Source organism: Artemia franciscana, chromosome 18 (genome assembly GCF_032884065.1).
Source record: "Artemia franciscana chromosome 18, ASM3288406v1, whole genome shotgun sequence".
NCBI classification, from domain to species: Eukaryota; Metazoa; Arthropoda; class Branchiopoda; order Anostraca; family Artemiidae; genus Artemia; species Artemia franciscana.
Window position 1 is genome coordinate 27582930 of NC_088880.1, and position 25118 is coordinate 27608047.

The 25118-nt window shown below is 34.0% G+C and overlaps 1 protein-coding gene across 1 annotated transcript in view; it reads left to right on the forward strand.

Moving 5' to 3' along the window:
• LOC136038831 (pickpocket protein 28-like) overlaps positions 1-25118 on the forward strand; it is a 57197-nt gene that overhangs the window by 22749 nt on the left and 9330 nt on the right. Inside the window, exons 6-8 of the mRNA XM_065722242.1 lie at positions 8146-8419; positions 16383-16442; positions 24111-24270. Coding sequence (XP_065578314.1) covers positions 8146-8419; positions 16383-16442; positions 24111-24270 — 494 coding nt within the window. The remainder of the gene's footprint in view (positions 1-8145; positions 8420-16382; positions 16443-24110; positions 24271-25118) is intronic.

Consider the following 25118-nt stretch of genomic DNA (forward strand, 5'->3'; position numbering starts at 1 on the left):
ATAATACAGTTTCTTCGTACTTTCAGATGTCTTCTTGTTGCTAGTTATTTTCATTCTTAGACTTTATTTTAACATCTTGAGAACTTAAAACCTTAGCATTTCAAGAATCTAAGCTTTTTATTATAATTTTGCAAAACACGGACTTAATTTCACAATCTGACGTCTGAAAGCATTCAATTTTAAAGAATATTTAATAAGTTTCACATTTTACAATTCTAATAATTTTATAAATTTTGAAAACGCAATACTTTTTTATTGAAACGTAAAAATGCAGAATTTTTTTGGGATTCTTTGAATTTGATGTCTTTGACTTTTTTTGATGTCTTTGAAATTATTAAAAAATTTATAATAATTTTATAAATTTTGAAACCGCAAGTACTATCATGCTTTGCAGAATCTTAAGTTCTTGAAAATGGCATTGTTCCAATATCTCATTTTGCAATTTAAGCAGTCAAAGCCATCAAATTCAAAGAATCCCAAAAAAGTTCTGCATTTTTACGTTTTAAAGACTTATAAAATCTATATTTTGACTGAATAGTCTCTTCGCACTTTCTAAAACCGCAATATTTTTCAAATTTTTCGTGATTTTGAAAATTAGTTATTATATTTGACCAGTCAAAACCTTCAAATTTCTGGAATACCAGCTTTTTCTTACAGAATTTCTCAAAAAATTGAAATAATTTTGTTTGACAACTCAAAGTTTTCATACTTCGGGAATTTACTTTTAATTTTTATATTCTGGTTACACAATACCCAAGTACGCATTCAAAATTCCAGCTTTTTCAAAAGTGCAAAATTTGTAAACTAACTTCCATAATTTAACAACTCAATGCCCCAAAATTTTGAGAAGTACATTTTTTTTTATAAGAAATTCCAAAGGTCATAGACATAGTTTCAAAGTTTACAGCTAAATAGACAATTAATTTTGAGAATTCAAACAAACTGCATATTTTCACTCTTCTAACACTTTTAATCCTTATGTTTTGATAGCACAATGTTTATATTTTTGAAACTCAATGCTTTTATGCTTTCAAAAATATTATTTTTTCAAAAATTGTTAATTTTTAAATATGATTTTCACCTTTTTTCTACTCAGTCTTGAAATTTCAAAAATTTAAACAATTTTCATATTTTCACTCGTTTGTTAATACTTATCTTTATATTTTTACATGAAAATGACTTCACTCTGCGCGCAATCTCTGCTTTTTTCAAAATTCACAACTCTTGAACCTAACATTCAAAATTTGAACCTCAAAAGCCTTCGAATTTAAAGAAACTTAATAAATTTCAATTTTTTATGCATACAAGACTTCATTTTTTATTATAAACTGCCTTGACACATTCAAAATCTCAACTCTTTTCAAATTTAAGCAATCCCTAGAGTTAGTTTTCAATTTTCGGACAGTTTTGAATTTATTTTTGACAATTTGACAACTCAAAAGCATTGGAATTTTAGCATCATAAAAAACTGTATTTTAACACTTTTAAGACTTTCCATTTTTACGTTTGGACAACAGATTACCTTCACACCTTTAAGGGCCTCGACCTTTCTTTAAGTTCCCACAATTCTAAGAGCTAATTTCTATGACTTGACAACTGAAGGGCTTCAAATTTCAAAAAATATCTGCTTTTAGTCTATAACTTATATAGTTTTGTATGAAAAACAGCGGAAGTATTTGAAGGCATAGAGTAGTAAAAATATAAAAATTAATTTACAAATTGCAGAAATTTCACAAAGGCTTAGTATCTTGAAAGTTTGAACAAGTTGTGATATCCGAATATAAGAATTGTATGTCACAGAAAAAAATTTGGTAATTTTGTTTGGGATTTGATAACTTTTTTTGTTGTCAAATTGTGGATATTAGATCTATGATTTTTGGAATTTCATATAAATTAGACTGAAATTCATGAAATTTGAGGACTTCCTGTCGAAGTTTGAAACCTGTCGAAGTTTGAAAATTAATTCTAAGAATTTGTAAAGGCCTTTAATTTTATATTCATGATTCTCTCTTAAATCCAAAGGCCTCGATAAACATCACGCGATTCGCGATTGCTTGCATCACAATCCTGTGCTCCTTACTCACTTAACCTGATTCAGAAGGCTACCATATTAAAGTGAATCTTTGCCTAAACAGACCTGGGACGGCAAAACCGTTAGCTAACTCCTATATTCATTATTTACTCAACAAAACTTAAGGACAAATAACTAATTTATTGTTAGGGTGCTGATTTGTAATATTGATATCAAGTAGACAACTAATAAAAATAGTAAATCAAATTTAACTGATATGGAACGATACAGCTTACTACCCTCATCCGGTCCTGGTTACCAAGAAACTCCCCTCACTGAGATACAATTCACCACTAATTGAATCCTTCAAGGTCTTCATACAATTTTACCTTGAATGAATCCTTCGAGGTTCTCATAACATTTCAAAGCTGATAATTCTTCTCCTGTGGGATTTCATGGCTTGGACGTACTTCACTACGTAATTTTCAGAACATATACTTTGGAACATACATCAAAACATATTTTTCTTAGAATTTGATAACTTTTGTGTTGTCAAATTGTGGAAATTAGGTCTAAGATTTGTGGAATCTCATATAAAAAAGGCTGAAATTCATGAATTTTGACGACTTCAACCTGTCGAAGTTCCAAAATATATTCGAAGAATTAAAGAAATCTAAAGAAAGATTGAGGTTCTTTAACGGGTGGAGGCTTCACTTATCTTATTGTTCAGGATATTTTGTGAAATGTAAGTAATTCGTCAAGATACTTTTCTAATTTGAAGGATTTGAGTTGTTGAATGTGAAAACTAGGTCTAAGCATTGGGGAATTTCTTTAAAAAAAAGTTTATGAGATACTTTAAAAATATGAAGACTTTTCAGTTGCTTAGTTGTGAGAATCATGGCTATGAAAGGCTTTATCTTAAGAAAACGTAAAAATTAAAAAAGAGGTATAAAAATAGATAACCTATTATGATTCTTATATTTTGAACGCTTCGAGCTGAAAAATTCTGCAAATTGAGTCCGAAAATTGACTTAACAAGGTTGAGGTTCTTTAAAGTGGGAGAGTATTGTTTAGCCAAAATGTAGAAAATTGATAGTAGAATTCTTGAAATGTGAAGACTTCGTGTTGTCAAAGTGGTCAAATTTATGTATGACTTGTGAAGTTTTGTTCAAAAACTTCAAATTCAAAACAAAAGCTGAGACTCTTCAAATTTGAAGGTTTTCATTCATCAAACTATGAAAATTAATTCTAAGAATTGCAGAAATTTAAAAATGCTAAGATTCTTGAAAGTGTGAAGAAGCTACGCGGTCGGAATATAAAACTTAAGCGTCTTAGAAGTTGGAAAATTTATTAATTATCTTTAAATTTGATGGTTTTAAATGTTCAAACTCTGAAAGTTAGATCTTACAACTATGGAATTTAAGTAACTTCAAATTCTGTAAAGTATGAATACATTTCGCTGCAAAAACAAAATAATTAAAAGGATTTGAATTGTGAAAATGTGGAAATATTATTGTAAGTTCAATGCTTTTAGATTTTAAAGTGTGAATATGAAATCAATAGCTTGTAGAACTTGACAAAAATTGAGATTCTTCAAATGAAGATGTTTCGAGTTGTCAAAATCAAGTACACATTGTGTTGTCCAAATGGAAAAATGTTAGTCGAGGTGTAAAAAGATCAAAGAAACGTAAACTTAAAAAAAAAAAAATCTTTGATATCCGGCATTAGGGTTCAACATAATTGGTTTAGGCAGTTTTGTACGCATTATATTTACAAATTATTTTACAAACATTTTCTTTTGTACTTCTTTTGAAAAGAAACATAAAAGTTACAGTGAAATTAAATTTTGAAATGATGAGCTTTCAACAATTAATATCATTATATATCAAATATTCAGTTTAATTTTATTAGTTCTTTCCAAGACTGTTCAAGACAAATACAGTTTTACTACAAACAAGAGTTTGGATACTGACCCCTTTCCTAACTGTAAAAGTCTAAAGCCTAATGCGCCATTGGCGCTTCTCTGAGAACGAATTATATAACGTTTTTTTTCGGTTAATACTGCATTGAAAAAGAAAATAAAAATTACAGTGAAATAAAATCTTGAACTGATAAGCTTCCAATAATTGATATCATTATATATCAAATTTTCAGCTTGATTTTATTTGTACTTTCCAAGACTATTCGAGGCACACTTAGTTTTCAGTAAAGCGCCAATGGCGCAGTAGGCTTTAGACTCTTACGTTGAGAGTTTGGCAGTACCCAAACTCTTGTTTGTCGTGATTTTCGCTCATTTCAAGCCTGATTTGCATATTCAATTTAATTTTCACTCGTTTTAAGATTCCTTTATTCAATTAAATGAAAAAAACAAGTTTTTTTAACTAAAAGTAAGGAGCGAAATTAAAACTTAAAACGACCAGAAATTACTTCGTATATGAAAGAGGCTGCTTCCTCATCAACGCCTCGCTCTTTACTCTAAAGTTTGACTCTTTCTCTCAATTCTTCTTTTTAAAACAGTAAAAAACTTTAGCGTAAAGAGCGGGGCGTTGATGAGGAAGCAGCCTCTTTCATATACGAAGTAATTTCTGGTCGTTTTAAGTTTTAATGTCGCTCCTTACTTTTAGTTAAAAAAACTTGTTTTTTTTTATTTAATTTCTGGACGTTTTTGAATCAATGCATGTTTTGATTTTGGCTCTCCGCAGAGGAATAATTAAAACAAAATTTGCATTTTTTTTTTGGCTAAATGGCTTTCTCATAATTTTGATCGAATGATTTTGAGAAAAAAAGAGCGGGGGAGGAAGCCTAGTTGCCCTCCAATTTTTTGGTTAATTAAAAAGGCAACTAGAATTTTTAATTTTTTACGAATATTTTTATTAGTAAAAGATCTACGTAACTTATAAATTAGCTTACGTAAAGAACTTTTGTATTCTCATATTTTTATTACATATATGAGGGGGTTCGCCCCCTTGTCAGATCCTCGCTCTTTACACTAAAGCTTAAATTTTGTCCCAATTCATTAAGAATGACCCCAGAATCACAAAAGCCGTAGAATAAATAGTTGAAATTACTAAAAATACTTTAGCGTAAAGAGCGAGGTATTAGGAGGAGGTGAGCCCCTCAAATGGGTAATAATTTCTGTTTGTTTTAAGTTTTAATGCTGCTCCTTACTTCCAGCTGAAAGAACTTTTTCATATTTATTTTTTCATTGTTTTTTTTTTAAATAATGCTAGTAAATCCTGCGCTCCCTTCATGGAGATTTTCTTCCCCCATGACAAACTATCGATGGAAAGTTCCCCCAGAATATCCCCCTCTTCTCAACCCCTCCCCCAACCAAAAACAATCCTCCTGAAAACGCCTGTACACTTCCCAATAACCATTACTATATGTAAGCACTGGTCAAAGTTTGTAACTTGTTGCCCCTCCCAAGGGGACTGTGGGGGAGTAAGTAGTCCCCAAAGACATAGTTATAAGGTTTTTCGACTACGTTGAATAAAATGGCTATCTCAGAATTTTGATCCGTTGACTTTGGTAAAATAATTAGCGTGGGAGGGGGCCTAGGTGCCCTCCAATTTTTTTGGCCACTTAAAAAGGGCACTAGAACTTTTCATTTCCGTTAGAATGAGCCCTCTTGCAACATTCTAGGACAACTGGGTCGATACGATCACCCCTGGGAAAAAAAAAACAAACAAAAAAACAAAAAAACAAATAAACACGCATCCGTGATCTGCCTTCTGGCAAAAAATACAAAATTCCACATTTTTGTAGATAGGAGCTTGAAAATTCTACAGTAGGGTTCTCTGATACGCTGAATCTGATGGTGTGATTTTCGTCAAGATTCTATGACTTCTAGGGGGCGTTTCCCCCTATTTTCTAAAATAACGCAAATTTTCTCAGGCTCGTAACTTTTGATGGGTAAGACTAAACTTGATGAAACTTATATATTTAAAATCAGCATTAAAATGCGATTCTTTTGATGTAGGTATTGGTATCAAAATTCCATTTTTTAGAGTTTTGGTTACTATTGAGCGGGTCACTCCTTACTACAGTTCGTTACCACGAACTGTTTGATTATGTAAGTATTTGTTGCATGTTTGTTGGCTATGAGTGATTATTTAATTCGTGTTCGTTTTGGGTTTCATTTATACTTCAATAGCAAAATATTTTGGTTCGTTTTAAGCTTTATCCGCGTATTCAATTGAAGCTTAGTTTGTTTTAAGATTTATTTATTCGTTTATATTAGTAGCCTATCTGTTATATATTTTTTGCTTTGATTGTTTATTTAATTTCTGTTCGTTTTGGGTTTCATTTATTCTTTAATATTAATTTCTTGTTGTTTTGAGTTTGAGATGTTATAGATTCCTATTTCTTCTGATCTTAAGTTTAATTGAATAAAAAAAGAAGTTTTTAAACTGCAAGTTAGGAGCGACATTAAAACTTAAAATGAACAGAAATTATTCCGTATATGAAAGGGGTTGGCTCCTCCTCAAAGCCACGCTCTTTACGCTAAAGTTTGACTTGTTCTCACAACTCTACTTTTTAAAACAATAAAAAAAACTTTAGTGCAATGAGCGATGCGTTGAGGAGGGGACAACCCCTTTCATATACGGAATAATTTCTGTTCGTTTTAAGTTTTAATGTCGCTCCTTACTTGCAATTAAAAAACTTGTTTTTATTTAATTTCTGAACGTTTTTTAATTAATGTATGTTTTGATTTTGGCTCACCGCACATGAATAACTGAAACAAAATTTGTATATTAATTTTTTTGGCTAAATGGCTTTCTCATAGTTTTGATGGGACGATTTTGATAAAAAAAGGGGTAGGGGAGGAGGCCTAGTTGCACTCCAATTTTTGGTTACTTAAAAAGGCAACTAAAACTTTTTATTTTTTACGGACGTTTTTATTAGTAATAAATATGCGTAACTTACGAATTAACTTACGTAACAAAATTCTATATTTGTATATTTTTACTACGTATGTGAGGGGGCTCTCCCCCTCGTCAATACCTTGCTTTTTACACTAAAGCTTCAATTCGGCCCAATTCCTTAAGAATGACCCTTGAATCACAAAGGCCATAGAATAAATAGTTGAAATTACTAAAAATACTTTAGCGTAAAGAGTGGGGTATTGTGGAGTAAACGAGCCCCTTTATATATGTAGTAATTTCTGTTCGTTTTAGGTTCTGTGCTGCTCCTTACTTCCACCTGAAAAAACTTTTTTATTTATTTATTTTCTCAATGTTTTTCTTAAATAATGCTAGAAAATCTTGCGGCCCCTTCATGGAAATTTTCTTCCCTCAAGATAAATTTCTCCGTGGAAAGATCCTACCACGTAACCCCCTCCCCCAACCTCCCTTCAACGTGAGAAAGTCCCCTGAAAACGTCTGCACACGTCCCAATAACCATTACTTAATGTAAACAATGATCAGTAAGTTTGTAACTTGCAGCCCCTTCCCCGGGGACTGTGGAGGATTAAGTCGTCCTGGAAGACATAATGATTAGATTTTCCGACTAATGTTGAACAAAATTTCTATCTGAAAGTTTTGATCCAGTGACTTTGGGATAAAAATGAGCGTGAGAGGGGTCCTAGGTGCCCTACAATTTTTTGGTCACTTAAAAAGGGTACTAGAACTTTTAATTTTCGTTAGAATGAGCCCTCTCGCGACATTTAGGACCACTGGGTCTTTACGATCACCCCTGAAAAAAAAACACGCATCCGTGGTCTGTCTTCTGGAAAAAATACAAATTCAACATTTTTGTAGATATGAGCTTGAAACTTCTACAGTGTGGTTCTCTAATATGCTGAATCTGCTGGTGTGATTTTCGTTAAGATTCTATGACTTGTATGGGATGTTTTCCCCTATTTTCTAAAATAAGGCAAATTTTCTCAGGCTCGTAACTTTTGATGGGTAAAATTATGTGTAACTATTGGTATCAAAATTCCATTTTTTAGAGTTTCGATTAGTATTGAGCCGGGTCGCTCCTTACTACATTTTGGTAACCACGAACTGTTTGATATGGCCTTTACTTTTCTTTGAAAAACTTCTTTTTCGTATATTTTTTTTTAATTAATTGCATGTAAGGAGAAGGATGAAATAAGAAGAAATATTCGTTGTCGCATGCTTTTTCTTTTTCAGATGCTTGTCCATGACCCCAGAGAATTTCCTGAGCCTGGCTATTCAGGATTTGCTGTTGAGCCGGGTACAGAGACTTTTGTTGGTTTAAAACTGACCGTCATAAAAAATGGAGATATGGTGCATCGTAACATCAAACTGGCAGCAAGAAATTGCTATTTCAGGACGGAAAAGAAACTCAAGTATTTTGTGAACTACACTACTGCTGATTGCCTGATTGATTGCAGAATATCAAGAATGGTAGATGCTTGCGGATGCAGGCCTTGGATCTGGTTTGGTGAGTTTAACTACTGTTGCTTATAATAAAATCTCAAGCACTATGTCAACTACACTACTGCTGACTGCCTAATTGATTGCAGAATATCAAGAATGGTTGATGCTTGTGGATGCAGGCCTTGGATCTGGTTTGGTGAGTTGATGTACTGTTGCTAACAATAGAACCTCAAGTACTTTGTCAACTACACCACTGCTGACTGCCTAATTGATTACAGAATATCAAGAATGGTTGATGCTTGTGGATGCAGGCCTTGGATCTGGTTTGGTGAGTTGATGTACTGTTGCTAACAATAGAACCTCAAGTACTTTGTCAACTACATCACTGCTGACTGCCTAATTGATTACAGAATATCAAGAATGGTAGATGCGTGTGGAAGCAGGCCTTGGATCGGGTTTGGTGAGTTGAAGTACTGTTGCTAACAATAGAACCTCAAGTACTTTGTCAACTACACTACTGCTGACTGCCTAATTGATTGCAGAATATCAAGAATGGTAGATGCGTGTGGAAGCAGGCCTTGGATCGGGTTTGGTGAGTTGAAGTACTGTTGCTAACAATAGAACCTCAAGTACTTTGTCAACTACACTACTGCTGACTGCCTAATTGATTGCAGAATATCAAGAATGGTAGATGCTTGTGGATGCAGGCCTTGGATCGGGTTTGGTGAGTTGAAGTACTGTTGCTAATAATAGAACCTCAAGTACTTTGTCAACTACTTTGCTGCTGACTGCCTGGTTGATTGCAGAGTAGAAGATCGGTATATTATACTGATGTTTATTTTTAACATTTTATGTTATTTTTAACGTAAACTATTTTGATCTCAGAAAAATTTCTATTATCAACTGCAAATAAATTAACACATTTTTCGTGTTGTTTAAATCTTCAAAGGAAAGCTACAACTTCTCAAGCAGTTTGAGGGCATATATTCTCAGCTGTTTTTTTTATATTTATCTGAATTTAACTTATTTTGTTTTATTATGGCACTTGGTATTAACCAAGTGACATATAGCAATCACAAATTCTGTCGGTCTGTCGGTCCCGGTTTTGCTACTTTAGGCACTTCCAGGCAAGCTAGGACGATGAAATTTGGCAGGCGTATCAGGGACCGGACCAGATTAATTTTTTTCCCGTTTTCCCGATTTGACCATCTGGGGGGGGGGGGAGTGTTGGGCCCGTTAATTCGGAAAAAATAGAAAAATTGAAGTATTTTTAACTTACGAACGGCTGATCAGATGTTAATGAAATTTGATCTTTGGAAGAATATCGTGTCTCAGAGCTGTTATTTTAAATCCCGACCGGATCTGGTGATATTGGGGGGAGTTGGGAGGGGGATACCTAAAATCTTGGAAAACACTTAGAGTGGAGGGATCGGGATGAAACTTGGTGGGAAAAATAAGTCAAAGTCCTAGATACATGATTGGCATAATCGAAACGGATCGGCTCTCTTTGGGGTAGTTGGGGGGGGGGTAATTCTGAAAAATAAAATAATGAGGTATTTTTAACTTAAGAACGGGTAATCAGATCTCAATGAAATTTGATATTTAGAAGGATATCGTGTTTCAGAGCTCTTATTTTAAATACTGACCAGATCTGGTGACAGGGGGGGGAGGAGATGGGAGGGGGAAACCTAAAACTTGGAAAACACTTAGAGTGGAGGGATCGGGATGAAACTTGGTGGGAAAAATAAGTCAAAGTCCTAGATACATGATTGGCATAATCGAAACGGATCCGCTCTCTTTGGGGTATTTGGGGGGGGGGGGTAATTCTGAAAAATAAAAAAATGAGGTATTTTTAACTTACGAAGAAGTGATCGGATCTTCATGAAATCATATTTAGAAGGACCTCGTAACTCAGATCTCTTATTTTAAATCTCAACTGGATCCAGCGTAATTGGGGGGGGGAGCAGTTGTGGGGGAACTGGAAATCTTAGAAAATCGTCAAGGCGGTGAGATCCGGATGAATGGTAGTTGGGGGGGGGGGGGGGGGTTAATTGTGAAAAACTAAAAAATCAGGTATTTTAACTTACGAACGGGAGATCCGATCTCAATGAAATTTGATATTTAGAAGGATATCGTGTTTCAAAGCTCTTATTTTAAGTCCCAACCGGGTCTGGTGACATTGGGGGAGTTTGGGGGGAACCTAAAATCATGGAGAACGCTTAGAGGGGAGGGATCGGGATGAAACTTGGTGGGGAAAATAAGCAGAAGTCTTAGATACGGGATTTATATAATCGGAATGGATCCGCTCTATGGGGGGGGGGGGGGGGTTAATTCTGAAAAATTAGGAAAAAATGACGTTTTTTAACTTACGAAGGAGTGATCGGATCTTCATGAAACTTCATATTTAGAAGGACCTCGTAACTGAGATCTCTTATTTTAAATCTCAACGTACGTGATTTATATAATTGGAATGGATCCGCTCTATGGGGGGGGGGTTAATTCTGAAAAATTAGGAAAAAATGACGTTTTTTAACTTACGAAGGAGTGATCGGATCTTCATGGAACTTCATATTTAGTAGGACCTCGTAACTGAGATCTCTTATTTTAAATCTCAACCGGATCCAGCGTAATTTGGGGGAGGCAGTTGGGGGGGAACCAGAAATCTTAGAAAATGCTTAAAGTGGTGAGATCAGGATGAAACTGGAAGGGAAGAATAAAAACTTGTCTCAACGAAATTTGATATTTAGAAGGATATCGTGTTTCAGAGCTCTTATTTTAAATCCTGACCAGATCTGGTGACATTGGGGGGGGGGGGGGTGGGGGTGGGAGGGGGAAACATAAAACTTGGAAAACACTTAGAGTGGAGGGATCGGGATGAAACTTGGTGGGAAAAATATGCAGAAGTCTTAGATACATGATTGAAATAACTGGAACGGATCCGCTCGCTTTGGGGTAGTTGGGGGGAGGTAATTCTGAAAAACTAAAAAAAATGAGGTATTTTTAACTTTCGAACGGGTGATCGGATCTCAATGAAATTTGATATTTAGAAGGACATCGTGTCTCAAAGCTCTTGTTTTAAGTCGCGACCGGATCTGGTAAAATTGGGGGGGGAGTTTGGGGTAGGGGAACCTAAAATGATGGAAAACGCGTAGAATGGAGAGATCGGGATGAAACTTGGTGAGAAAAATAAGCAGAAGTCTTAGATACGTGATTTACATAATTGGAACGGATCCGCTCTGTTGGGGGGGGGGTTTAATTCTGAAAAATTTGAAAAAATGACGTATTTTCAACTTACGAAGGAGTGATCGGACCTTAATGAAACTTTATATTTAGAAGGACCTCGTAACTCAGACCTTTCATTTTAAATCTCAACCGGATCCAGCGTAATTGGGGGGGGGGCAGTTGGGGGGGTACCGGAAATCTTTGAAAATACTTAAAGCGGTGAGATCAGGATGAAACTGGATGGGAAGAATAAAAACCTGTCTAAGATACGTGACTGACATAACCTGACCGGATCTGCTCTCTTTGGTGGAGTTGGGAGGGGGGGGGGGGTAATTTTGAAAATTGAGGCATTTGCAACTTATGAAAGGATGACCAGATCCTAGTGAAATTTGATATTTAGAAGGATCTTGTACTTTAAAGCTCTAATTTTAAATTCCAACCAGATCCTGTGACATTGGGGGGATTGGAGGGGAAACCGGAATTCTTGGAAAATGTGAAAATTGGGGTATTTTTATCTTACGAATAGGTGATCGGATCTTAATGAAATTTGATATTTAGAAGGTATTCATGTCTCAGAGCTCTTATTTCAAATCCCGACCAGATCTTTTGACACTGGGGGGAGTTAGAGGGGGAAATCTTGGAAAACACTTTGAGTGGAGGAATCGGGATGAAGCTTGGTTGATAGAATATGTAAATGTCCTTGATACGTGATTGACGGAACCCTTCTGGATTCACTCTCTTTGGGGGAATTGGGGGGAGGGGTTCAGTGATTTGGCGAGTTTGGTGCTTCTGGACGTGCTAGGACGATGAAAATTGGTCGGCGTGTCAGGGAGCTGCACAAATTGATTTGATAAAGTCGTTTTCCCAGATTCGGCCATCTGGGGGACTAAAGGGAGAGGAAAAATTAGAAAAAATTAGGTATTTATAACATACGAGTGGGTGATCGGATCTTAATGAATTTTTATATTTAGAAGGACATCGTGACTCGGAGCTCTTATTTTAAATCCTGACCCGCATTAAACCTCTTATTTTCCTTTTAAATCAATCTATTGATTCATAGAATTTTGCTAGGGCTCATACCTTATAATCTCTTGGCTCTTAACTCTTCATGCCTCGTCACAAGTGCCATATGAGCTCTTAGCTCTTGTTATTATTCGGAAACTGCTGCTAACAAACATAGAACAACTGCAGGTGAATGTATCAAAATATTAACAGTTGTGCAAGTTTATCACACTTTATCACACTTTACACACTTTATCACAAATTATCACACTTTACATTCACTATCCTTTAAACTTTAAGAAACCACACTTCCAACTAATAAGAAAGTACGAGCTAATCCTTCACCATTCAAAAGACATAGATGAAAGACATTAAATAATGGACAGTCTGGGTGTGGCGATTTAGACTTCTTTATGCTGCATGACAAAGTTTTTCAGCAGAGTAAAAGAACTGAAAAATTGTTTTCTTTTTACTATTAATAACAGCCAGTTATTTTTTAAAGGGAAACATTTTATTTCACCTCACTTTTCTTATAAATTAACGATTTAAATGTCATATTTCTTATCATATTTGCTTTGAATAGTTCAGAGAGTTTATTACAAAGTCATATTTGTAGAGAACTGGTGACATTTCTTATGAAAAATGTCACCAATTCAATGTCAATTGAATATAAATGTCAATATAAATGCCGATTTCTTATGAAAATTGTTTTTGGGTCGTATGGCTTACCATGTTACAGATTTCAAGGTCAGGTCAATTGGAATAATTGGGGTTCTTCTCCAATAATCACCTTAAGCTATGATTTTAAGCCTGAAGTTGTTCAGAAAAGTTTTTATGTATTTTTACGACCCATTGAACATATGGCCCTCTTTAAGAATACTACATACACTCATTTATCAATTTTTCATTTCGGAAAGCTTCCTCTTTTCCATTTTTTTATTATTTTTTTCAAATTTTAACAGTAAAAGCCTTTTATTTTACCCTATTTTTCTTAGAAATTAACGATTTAAATGCCATATTTCTTATCATATTTGCTTTGACTAGTTCAGTGAGTTTATTATAAAGTCGCATTTGTGGAAATTGGTGACATTTTCGGAAAAATGTCACCAATTCATTGTCAATTGAATACAAATGTCAATATTTATGAAAATTGTTTTTGGGTCGTATGACTTACAATGTCACGAATTCCAAGGTCAAGTCAATTGGAATAATTAGGGTTCTTCGCCAATGGTTACCATAAGCTATGGTTTCAAGCCTGAAGTGGTTCGGAAAAGTTTTTATTTATTTTTATAACCCATTGAAGACAAGGCCCTCTTTTAGAATACTGCATAGGCCTACTACATATTACAACATATGATTATGAATTCACGAAATTATAAAAACTAAAAAAGGAATTCTGATTCTAGAACAGGTTAAAAGCCGCTAGAGAATCATTGCATAAGCTAATAATGTTTTTTGTCTTACATCTTTGATTTAGCTAGATAAGCTGGTCGTTTATAGTGTTTCTAGGCTTGCATGAACTCCACAAATATAAAATCAACAATCTGGAAAATTCTAAACACAAATCTTCAAAATCTTTGAATAAAAGTTATTCAAAGATCTAGAAAAATTATAATATTCTAAAAGATCTCGAAAAATTCTAAACGCAAATCTTCAAAATCTTTAAAGCTTTTCAAAGATCTAGAAAAATTGGAACTAGTAACGCAATGAAAATTTGTAGGAAAAATATAGCCACACACTTTATCTACGTATGGAAACTTGGGTGTCTTAGAATTGGAAAATTCAAAGACATTCAGATTATAAAGCTACGAAGCAAGAAAAATATGAAATGCGCCCGCTGCATATCTTAAGTTTAGGGAAGATGTCATATAAACAACTTGGAAAGTGCTTCTTTTCTAAACTATTTGCATAAGAAAAATACAAGAATTTTCCTTGGCCCAGAAATAAGACCACAACTCAATGTCATAGAGATTCTACTCTTCGTTAGTCAACGCCCTCTATGCGATTTTGTGTGAACAGGAGTCCACTCCCCCACTGTAGCATACGAGTTTTGTTCGTGAGATTTTTCAAAAAAAATGGTGAGATCTCACAAAATGTCAGTATGTGGATGCGCCGCAGTCACACTAAAATCAACTTAAAAAAGAAAAAAATTGGTGATATACAGGAACACACCTCCAATGAAGGAATGACAACTCTCTTTTAAAATAACATCCACGTACAGTACTTTCTATTTTAGTCATCGGACCTTGGCCTGTGTTCAACATTACACAGTATCAATGTCTAATCTAGGCTGAATCTAAGTATAACTTCTTCCTTAAAAAAGAATATTAAGACTATTAATGTTCTTTTCTTTCTTTTAATTTGTTTAAAAAGGGTCTTAAATCTATTTAAGATCTTAACAAAAAATATATATGTAAGACAAAATACAAATATAATGTTGGGAAATCCAAGTACATTTAGGAAAAACAACTCCTTTTTAAAATAGCTGGCTGTTAATAATAGTGAAAAGGAAACAATTTTTCAGTTCTTTCTATCTGCTGAAAAACTTCCTCATACAGCATAAAGAATTCTGAGTTGTTACGACATGATTGTCCATTATTCAATGTATTTCATCAATGTCTTGTCAATGGTAAAAGATGAGCTCTTAATTTCTTAATAGTTATAAAGAGTGGTTTCCTGAAGTTCCAAGGATAGTGAAAAATGGAATATGATAATTTGAGCTGTTTAAATTTAAATCTACATAGTCATTCATGTCTTGAAACATCCACGTACGGTTGTCCAGTATTTATTAGTTGTGGTCGCCAAATAAAAAAAAATATCATGTTGGATAAATATCAGCAAAAAAATAACTGAAAACATATGGCATCAAGTCGCTTGAGAAGGTATAGCTTTTGTTTGATGACTTAATCAATTGCAAAACGTTTACAATTAATTTGTAATATATCATAGAGAGCTTTCCAACATCAGTATAAGGTAAGGTAAAATTTACGTAAAACGTTAATCACTATAACTATCACTCTAAATATCACTATAAATACAATCCCTAAAAATATATAATTAATCACTATACTAATCACTGTTATAGGTATCACCAGATTATTAGCTATTAAAAATCTGTATATTGTAAAGGTCCAGTCTTTGTAGCTTGAGAATTCCATGCTATTCTTCATTAGTTTCATCATCAGCTTTTTAAAAAAGTACAAGCCACAGAGATTATGATTAGCCATTTTGATGTTTGAAAACTCTCTTAAAAGCAAGTGAGTATTTAGCCCCATGTTTGCTCAAATTACCAAGGACAATGAAAAGCAAATCTGATTATTTATATTGGCTAAACGGAAACTTGTAATATGTTTTTAAATAATTATGAAAAATGGATAATCCAAGTTTGAATGGGAAATTATAATATATATATATATATATATATATATATATATATATATATATATATATATATATATATATATATATATATATATATATATATACTATAGAAATATATAAAAACTATATGTAAAATTACATATGAATAACATATATACAGATTATATATTATATATAAAATTTTTGTGATTTGGAAGCAACCAAAAAAAATGACTAGAAAATCATGATTTTTAGATATTAATAGACATAACAGGGATCCAAGTGGTAGAGCTTTTTTATTTTATTTTGGTGTCCTTGGTGTTTTAGTGCATACAAAGCTTATCATATTTTTATATTATATTGTATTATATATTACATTTAATATTGTTTGTACTAGATTAAATATATTATAATTTATATGATTATATTACTTTCTTTTTCAGTCATTGGACCTTGGCCTGTGTGCAACATTACGCAGTATCAATGTCTAATCCAGGCTGAATGTAAGTATAACTTCTTCCTTAAGAAATGAATATTAAGAGTTTTAGATTCTCTTAAGATTTGAGCGCAGCTTTTTATTTAAAAGAAAAGAGTCTTAAACCTATTTAAGGTCTTAATAAAAAATATATATGAGCAACAAAATATAAATATAATGTTATGAGAAAATGTAGACATAATAATAAATAGACGGAAATATGGGGAAAGCCTGCTACGTTGTACAGATTGATAAATTTATTTAAAAACCACCAAGACAATATAAAAAAAATAGATAAGGAAACGATAAAAAACACAAGGAAAAAGTAAAAAAAAGGAATAACCTTTTAACCACGGGGGAACTCAAGAGGTCTCTCAAGTTTTTGCCACCCCTTTAAACAAAACACAATGTAATTTCAACTAGAAAAAACTTACTGCATTTGTCGTTGACTTAATAATTTTCAATAGCTTATCCATCACTTCTTCTTTCAAAAGATGCTAATTAAACAAGGCTCTTTTCTGAAATTTTCAAACTAAAGTTTTGTTCTTGTTAATTTCTGTTTGTTTGCATGTTTAAATATTCCCACAAGTTTTTTTTATTCAACTACTATGGGCAGTATTTTGCTCTTTGCTATTTCGCTGCTGCTTCTGCGACTATGATGAAACCTTTAGTTGGTACTTGAAGAGAAATAGAACTTTACCTTCTTTACCAATCCTATAGAAGGAAAAGTACCTCATCGCCCTTTCCCATATTTGACCAACATAATAAAGCTGCTTGCCAGAGATGGCAGGCAGCTCACTTGCAATTGAATCCAAGCCCTTACGAAGCTCAGGAGGCTTAAACTAAAATCAGGTCTTCTGGTACTCCAAATCGGGCCACCTCCTTGTGATTTAAAGTAATAACCTGCTTCATTCTGAATGCTAGGTTTTGGAAGTACCAATACTAAATTGCACTAAAAAATATATAGTTATATAAGCCCAGTACGTGACGTTAATTTAACCACAAAGGTTCGGTAACTGGCAGAAGTTTTGTCAATACTCTTAATATGAAACACTTCTTTTAAAAATATGATGGTTACATAATGAGAATTGTTTCAGTTGAAAGACTTTGCTCCACCAAAAAGAGAATCGTGGATGCACCAGAGTTGCATGGTCTTTCAATCCTACATTAAGTTTGACCCTTGAATTATCACAAGGATAGTAAAATATTCATGTATTATGTAAAATATTTTTTTGATAAATAGATAGTCTTGTTTAAATAAATAAAGATCTAAATCTAAACTGAGATCTTTGCAAAGTCTTTTTTGATCAATAAAGACTGAAAGTACGTGTTTAAGGGATTAAGGGTATTCCAGTGAGGAGACACTTATGCAGGGTTATCTATTTCTGAAGGATTAGATCTACAGGTGTCCTTGCATATCCTTTAGGTGTAATTATTTTAAAGTGTAAGAAGTATAAGGCTCTGATATTTAAATCTTATCTCTAAATACCTGAATGTTATAAGGATTCATTACTTTGGGTGTAATGCCATGCTGGACAGTACAATGGAAGTATAATACTATCAACAGTTTAATGAGCCTTTGTTTATCATGATTGAGCCTTTGTTTATCATGATTGAGCCTTTGTTTATCATGATTGAGCCTTTGTTTATCATGATTGAGCCTTGGTAGTCCAACTAATTTTAGATAATGGCAAATGGTTGTTCAACAATTGGAAGATAAACAAGAAGGTTTAACATGCATAAATGCAAGAGTTGGTTCAGGGGATTGATCTAGGTAACGGCACTCGCCGAAAATTTCCCTGGGGAGCAGACACCATAAGAGCAGTGATGGGGGGGGGGGGTAGCAGTGATAAGTGTTTTTAGGACTAAGTGTGTTTTGAATTTATCTACAAAAATCTCAAATAAAAAGAATAACTAACTTTGCATGCAAAATGAAACAAAACTGGGCAAATTTTAAACAGTGAAGGAGCCAGTCCATTTAATGGATAATACATTTAAGTATTATGTATTATTATGTCCTTAATTTTAATCTATATTGTTCAAAACCTATAGTAAAATGAAAATCTGACTCGAAACAAAATTACGGAGAGATTTACAGTCCCCCAAAATTATAACAGCTGTATAATTGTCTTTATGAAGTTTCCTAAGCCTTAGAATAGGCTATAGCTGGATTAGAGTTAGTAACTTCAAAACAACTTTCAATTGAATTTTTAGGCTCTGATTTCATTCCTTGAAGCTTCATTTATCTGCCCTTGATCAAAAGGTTTCAAAGATCTTAAAAGCCTCTAAGGTAGGGGTTTTCCAAGATCTTAAGAGTCCATGCTTAAGACTTATCTTACCTGCATAAATGCCACATATTGTTTATATAATGGTCATGTAAAATATGTTTCTTTCATAACAGGGCAATTCTTACGCTCGAAGTTGGAAAAATTTGAAAAGATATGAAAAAGAGGTTGAAAAATTTATACGTTAAAAAAAAGTAAAAAAGAACATTTCATGCGCTATCTATATATATATATATATACTAGCTGTTGGGGTGGCGCTTCGCGCCACCCCAACACCTAGTTGGTGGGGCGCTTCGCGCCCCCCCCAAGCCCCCCCGCGCGCGTAAGTCGTTACGCGCCATATTACTTACGCGCCATTGTAGTTGTGTCCCTGTGTCCCACCTGTGAATATAGATAGATTTATATATGTGTTTCAAACTACGTAAAAATTGCGAATATACAACATTCTTGGCTTTCCCATTGTCTGTCCATATACAAAGCCGTATGTACTAATAATGACGTCATATGCAAACGCTCTTTTTACAAACAAACAAACATGCATACACACAACTCGTTTTTATATAGATAGATAGATAGATAGATACAATACAAATTAACTGCGTAAAACTTGTGAATATACAACAGTCTTCGCTGTCCCATTGTCTGTGTTGCAATCTTTTAAATTGAAAAAGCAGATCCGTTGGAATCATGGAAATGCGAGGAATAAGAACAGCCTCACCCTCATAAGGCCCTGTCAAGATTGTGGCCTCTATTAGGTTTTCCATTGTTTTTTTTTACGGCAAGTCGCGTGCCATTGCAAAGCTTTGGTGGGTTGATATTTCTTAAAAGTATTATTGGTACGCCTATTTTTAGTTGTAGCACGTGTGGTGGAAACCCTGAAGGATCTATGGAATTTAAAAATTCAGATGGATAATTAACCGCTTCATTTGGTTCTGAAATACAAATTAACTGCGTAAAACTTGCGAATATACAACATTCTTCGCTGTCCAATTCTCGCTGCATATAAATAGATTGTCAGGTTTACCGACCCTCGAACATGCAACGTACAATTGTCCATGGGAAAAACAATCAGTATTAAGATCAATACCACATTTTTTTAATGATTGACCTTGAGCTTTGTTAATGGTGATTGCAAATGCTAATCGAATTGGGAATTGCAATCTTTTAAATTGAAAAGGCAGATCCGTTGGAATCATGGGAATGCGAGGAATAAGAACAGCCTCACCCTCAAAAGGCCCTGTCAGAATTGTGGCCTCTATTAGGTTTTCCATTGTTTTTTTTTTACGGCAAGTCGAGTGTCATTGCAAAGCTTTGGTGGGTTTATATTTCTTAAAAGTATTATTGGTACGCCTATTTTTAGTTGTAGCACGTGTGGTGGAAACCCTGAAAGATCTATGGAATTTAAAAATTCAGATGGATAATTAACCGCTTCATTTGGTTCCAAAACTGTGTCGACTGACTTGTAAAGGACTGCCTGGTCTTCAATCTTGGTCAAAACAATATTGTTGATTTCGTGGACGTCTATATTTTTGGGTGCGAGAATCGCTCTTTCACTTAGCCATTTATTATTTTTATAATTTTTTAGAATATTCGGAAATACTTTTTCAATCAATTCATTTTTGGACGTCACTAAATTACAGAAATCAGCAGGTAGTTGTATACGTCCTGAAATTGAGTCTACTGGGAGCTTTCCGTTTCCCATTGCCAGCAATTGATCTGAAAATGTTTGACCAGAGTCATCGTTTTGCAATCGGACACGCATATTTGTAGTTAATTTTAATGTTTTTACGTGTGCCCATAGACTCTTTGAGCATCTTCATCAGTCATTGTAAACTTAAACATTAATAGATTTCTACGCGAACATATGTCTTATATAACTTGAATGACGTCACCTTCAAAGCAAAAATGACGGCAACTAATTTCATGACGTCAGCCGAAACATGACGTCACCTGATCCACAGATCCACAGATCCACAGACAGACAGACAACTTATTTTTATATATATAGATATATATATATATATATATATATATATATATATATATATATATATATATATATATATATATATATATATATATAAATAAGTTGTTTGTCTGTGTGTCTGTCTACTGACGTCATGTTTGTGTGTCGACTGACGTCATGTTTGTCAACTGACGAAATTACAGACCGGGACATCGGGACACAAATGACGACCGGGACACCGGGACATAGGGAATAAATCACCATCAACAAAGCACCGGGACACAAATGACGACCGGGACACAGGGAATATAAATGACAACCGGGACACTCAAAGAGAAATTACAGACTGGGACACCAGGACACAAATGACGAGCAGGACACAGGGAATATAAATGACGACCGGGACACAGGGACACAACTACAACGGGGACGCCGGGGGGCACAGGGAGATATATAAATGACGACGGGGACATTACAGACCGGGACATCGGAACACAAATGACGACCAAGACAAAAATGATGACCGGGACACAGGGAATATAAATGACGACCGCGACATTCAAAGAGAAACTACAGACTGGGACACAGGGACACAAATGACGACCGGGACACAGGGAATATAAATGACGACCGGGACACAGGGACACAACTACAACGGGGACGCCGGGGGGCACAGGGAGATATATAAATGACGACGGGGACACATGGAATGTTCGATTAGCAATCACCATCAACAAAGCTCAAGGGCAATCATTAGAATAATGAGGTATAGATCTGAATACAGATTGTTTTTCCCATAGACAATTATATGTTGCATGTTCAAGAGTCGGTAAACCTGACAATCTATTTATATGCATAGACAATGGGACAGCCAAGAATGTTGTATATTCACAAGTTTTACGTAGTTAAACATATATATATATATATATATATATATATATATATATATATATATATATATATATATATATATATATATATACATATATATATATATATATATATTCACAGGTGGAACACAGGGACACAACTACAATGGTGCGTAACTGATATGGCGCGTAACGACTTACGCGCGTGGGGGGGGGGGGCTTGGGGAGGCGCGAAGTGCCACCCCAACAGCTAGTATATATATATATATATATATATATATATATATATATATATATATATATATATATATATATATATATATATATATATATATATATAAAATAAAAATAAATAAAAATATCAAATAACTTCTAAGAAGCAAAAGAATTTTTAACTACTTTTTTTTTAACAAACCGAATGAATGGCATCTTCCAGCTGATTCGCGTACCTCATTCTATACGATATGACTCGCAATTGAAGGATTAAAATCTGATCTTAAACAAGGAGTAAAGGAACTTGAATATGATTTTTGGTATTGTGAAGAATATAATTTTTCTGATCAGATGTAAAAGATGGTGGAACACTTAGAGGATGGGAGATGCCATCATGATGCTGAGAAAAAGTAAAACATGCACATGAAAGAATATACAGTGACTCGAGATCAAGTAATAGGATGACTCTTGAACGATAATTTTCCTTAATGAGGTTTCTAGCTGTATTGTAAACTTAGAAAGTGGTCTCAACAGTGAAGGAAAGGTTGACATCCATACTATTGGACAGTAAGAAACGTAAGATTGGATCAAACAGTGGAAAAGGATTTCCGAAATTGACCCAGGATCTATGAATTATCCCATTTGGCTGTTGAATTTTAGATAACTTGCGATAAATCTGAGAAAACATACGAAAATATAAAAAAAACTGGACTTAAAAAAATTAGGGTAAGATGATAAGCATTGAGCCATACAAATACTCTCTCAAACAGATTTTCCAAATTTAATTGAAGCTCTGATTTGCAATATCCTAAAGTGCCAAGTGTGCTGCCATCAGCAAAACAAACAAGGACAAGAGAAGATGGCGAACTATTGTTGGCACTATGGGCAAGGGAAAGCTTTTGATGACAACAAGTATACAACAAGTAATAAGTTTCTGCTTTTTACTACATTAAAAAGGTCATTTACATAAATTAAAAATACTGCAGGCCCTAAAATTGATCCCTGAGGGACGCCAAAATTCATTTGTGAGGGTGAACGGAAAAGAGGATCAACGGAAATTGACCTATCATTCAAATAAAACTGAAACCAAGAAAGTATATTACCCCTAATGCCAAAATTTGACATCTTCGATAGAAGATCTCCTGGATTAAGGAGTAGAATGACTTACTTATATCCAGGAATGTAAAAGTTGGAATTACTACTGAATCTAATGCAGAATGTGTAAAATTCAAAACGGCCATACAGGCATGTTCAGTGGAGTGCTTTATTCGGAAAACAAATTGAAAATCATGAAGAAATTTTTTAGATTTTAGAAAAGTAAGGAGACGAGAAAGTATATCCTTTTCGAAGAATTTAATAAATACTGATAAAATTGAAATTGGTTGATAATTTACTGGATCATTTCTTGATCCACCTTTATGGAGAACAATGATCCGAGCACGCTTGAGAGCATCCGGAAAACACCACATTTAAATAAAAGATTAACAAGTTTTGTTACAGGCAAAACCATCGAAGGAAGTATAGATTTATCTACCTTAGTAGAAATAGAATATGGCCCAGATGAAGACAAGTTTTTAAAGTCAATAACAGTTTTAGGCATTTCACTTACTGTTACTGCCTCTAGAAACATAGACTTACCACAAGACGGTCGGAGGTAAGATTGATCTAAATTTTGGCTTAGGCCGACACAAAGTAAATGTAGAAGCAATATTCTTACCAATACTAGTGAAGAATGTAGTGAATACCTCTTGGACATTAAGCTCACCCTCTACAGCTTCATCACCAATGACCAGACTCAGTTGGTAAAGAGTAAAGAGCTAGGTAAAGAGCTAGATTGAGAACCGGGCTTAAGCACAAAATTTATTACCTTCCATGTTTCACGAATATCATTGCCACAGGCAGAACAATTATTTGGATAATAGAGAGATTTGGCTTTCCTGAACAAGGAATTATATATATATTTCGGTTGATCTTGAATTGATAAAGACAGATAGCGCTCTCAGAAAATGTAGCGTATTTATAAGCCTCCAGAGATTATTTTCCCTTCTCCAGCTTTTGAGAAGTCCGGATGCCATCCATGGGCTTAGAGGAGCAATCCTTTTAGAACTATTATTAGAATGTAACTAACTCTATTATTAGAATTCAGATATGTAACTGGCATGAGTTTTCAGTCTGTTTGGCTAAAGACATCCAGGAACATCTGCGGGGGTTATTAGGCCTGGCCCCCAAATATCTGAATCCGAAGATTTTCCTCATTATTTCTCGTGTATTTATTGTCTAATTTACTTTAGTGTTAATATTTCGTTTTTTTTTAATTTATAATAGACATTGAATTAAATTGATCAAAAAGTGAGTATTTTCAGTTGGTCATCAGAATAATATCAAGTCTTGTGACTGCCAGACCTCTTGTGAACAAACCAGGTATGACTTAGAAATCAGCCAAGTTTCTTTCCCGGGTCACATGGCTGAAGAGTACTCTCCATCTTTTCAAGAACGCTTCATAGTCAATGATGATTATGTCAGGTAAAAATGACTAATTTCAGTGATGCACATAGTCATTAAGATTGAATCTTTTTTGTTTAGCCTCTTTATCTAGCGCTGTTCAAAATAAATAATTCTAATAGCATTGTATAGGTAACTTCAAGCTTGATAAAATTTGCGTATTTGGAATAACTTCATAAAAAAATAACTCCTATTGTATACATATTAGTATTAAAATTTTCATTTTCAGAATTATGCTTCGGTAGACATTGAGTTCCTCTTTACTTATTGTTTCAAAATACACCGAAATTCAGCAGCTTAGTGAATAATATTTTCTTAAATAATATAATCTTAATATAATAATATAATATAATATATATATATATATATATTATATATATATATATATATATATATATATATACTAGCTGTTGGGGTGGCGCTTCGCGCCACCCCAACACCTAGTTGGTGGGGGCGCTTCGCGCCCCCCCCCCCAAGCCCCCCCGCGCGCGTAAGTCGTTACGCGCCATAATAGTTACGCGCCATTGTAGTTGTGTCCCTATGTCCCACCTGTGAATATAGATATATATATATATATATATACTAGCTGTTGGGGTGGCGCTTCGCGCCCCCCCCAAGCCCCCCCGCGCACGTAAGTCGTTACGCGCCATAATAGTTACGCGCCATTGTAGTTGTGTCCCTATGTCCCACCTGTGAATATAGATATATATATATATATATATATATATATATATATATATATATATATATATATATATATATATATATATATATATATATATATATATATATATATATATATATATATATATATATATATATATATATATATATATATATGGTTTTAACTACGTAAAACTTGCGAATAT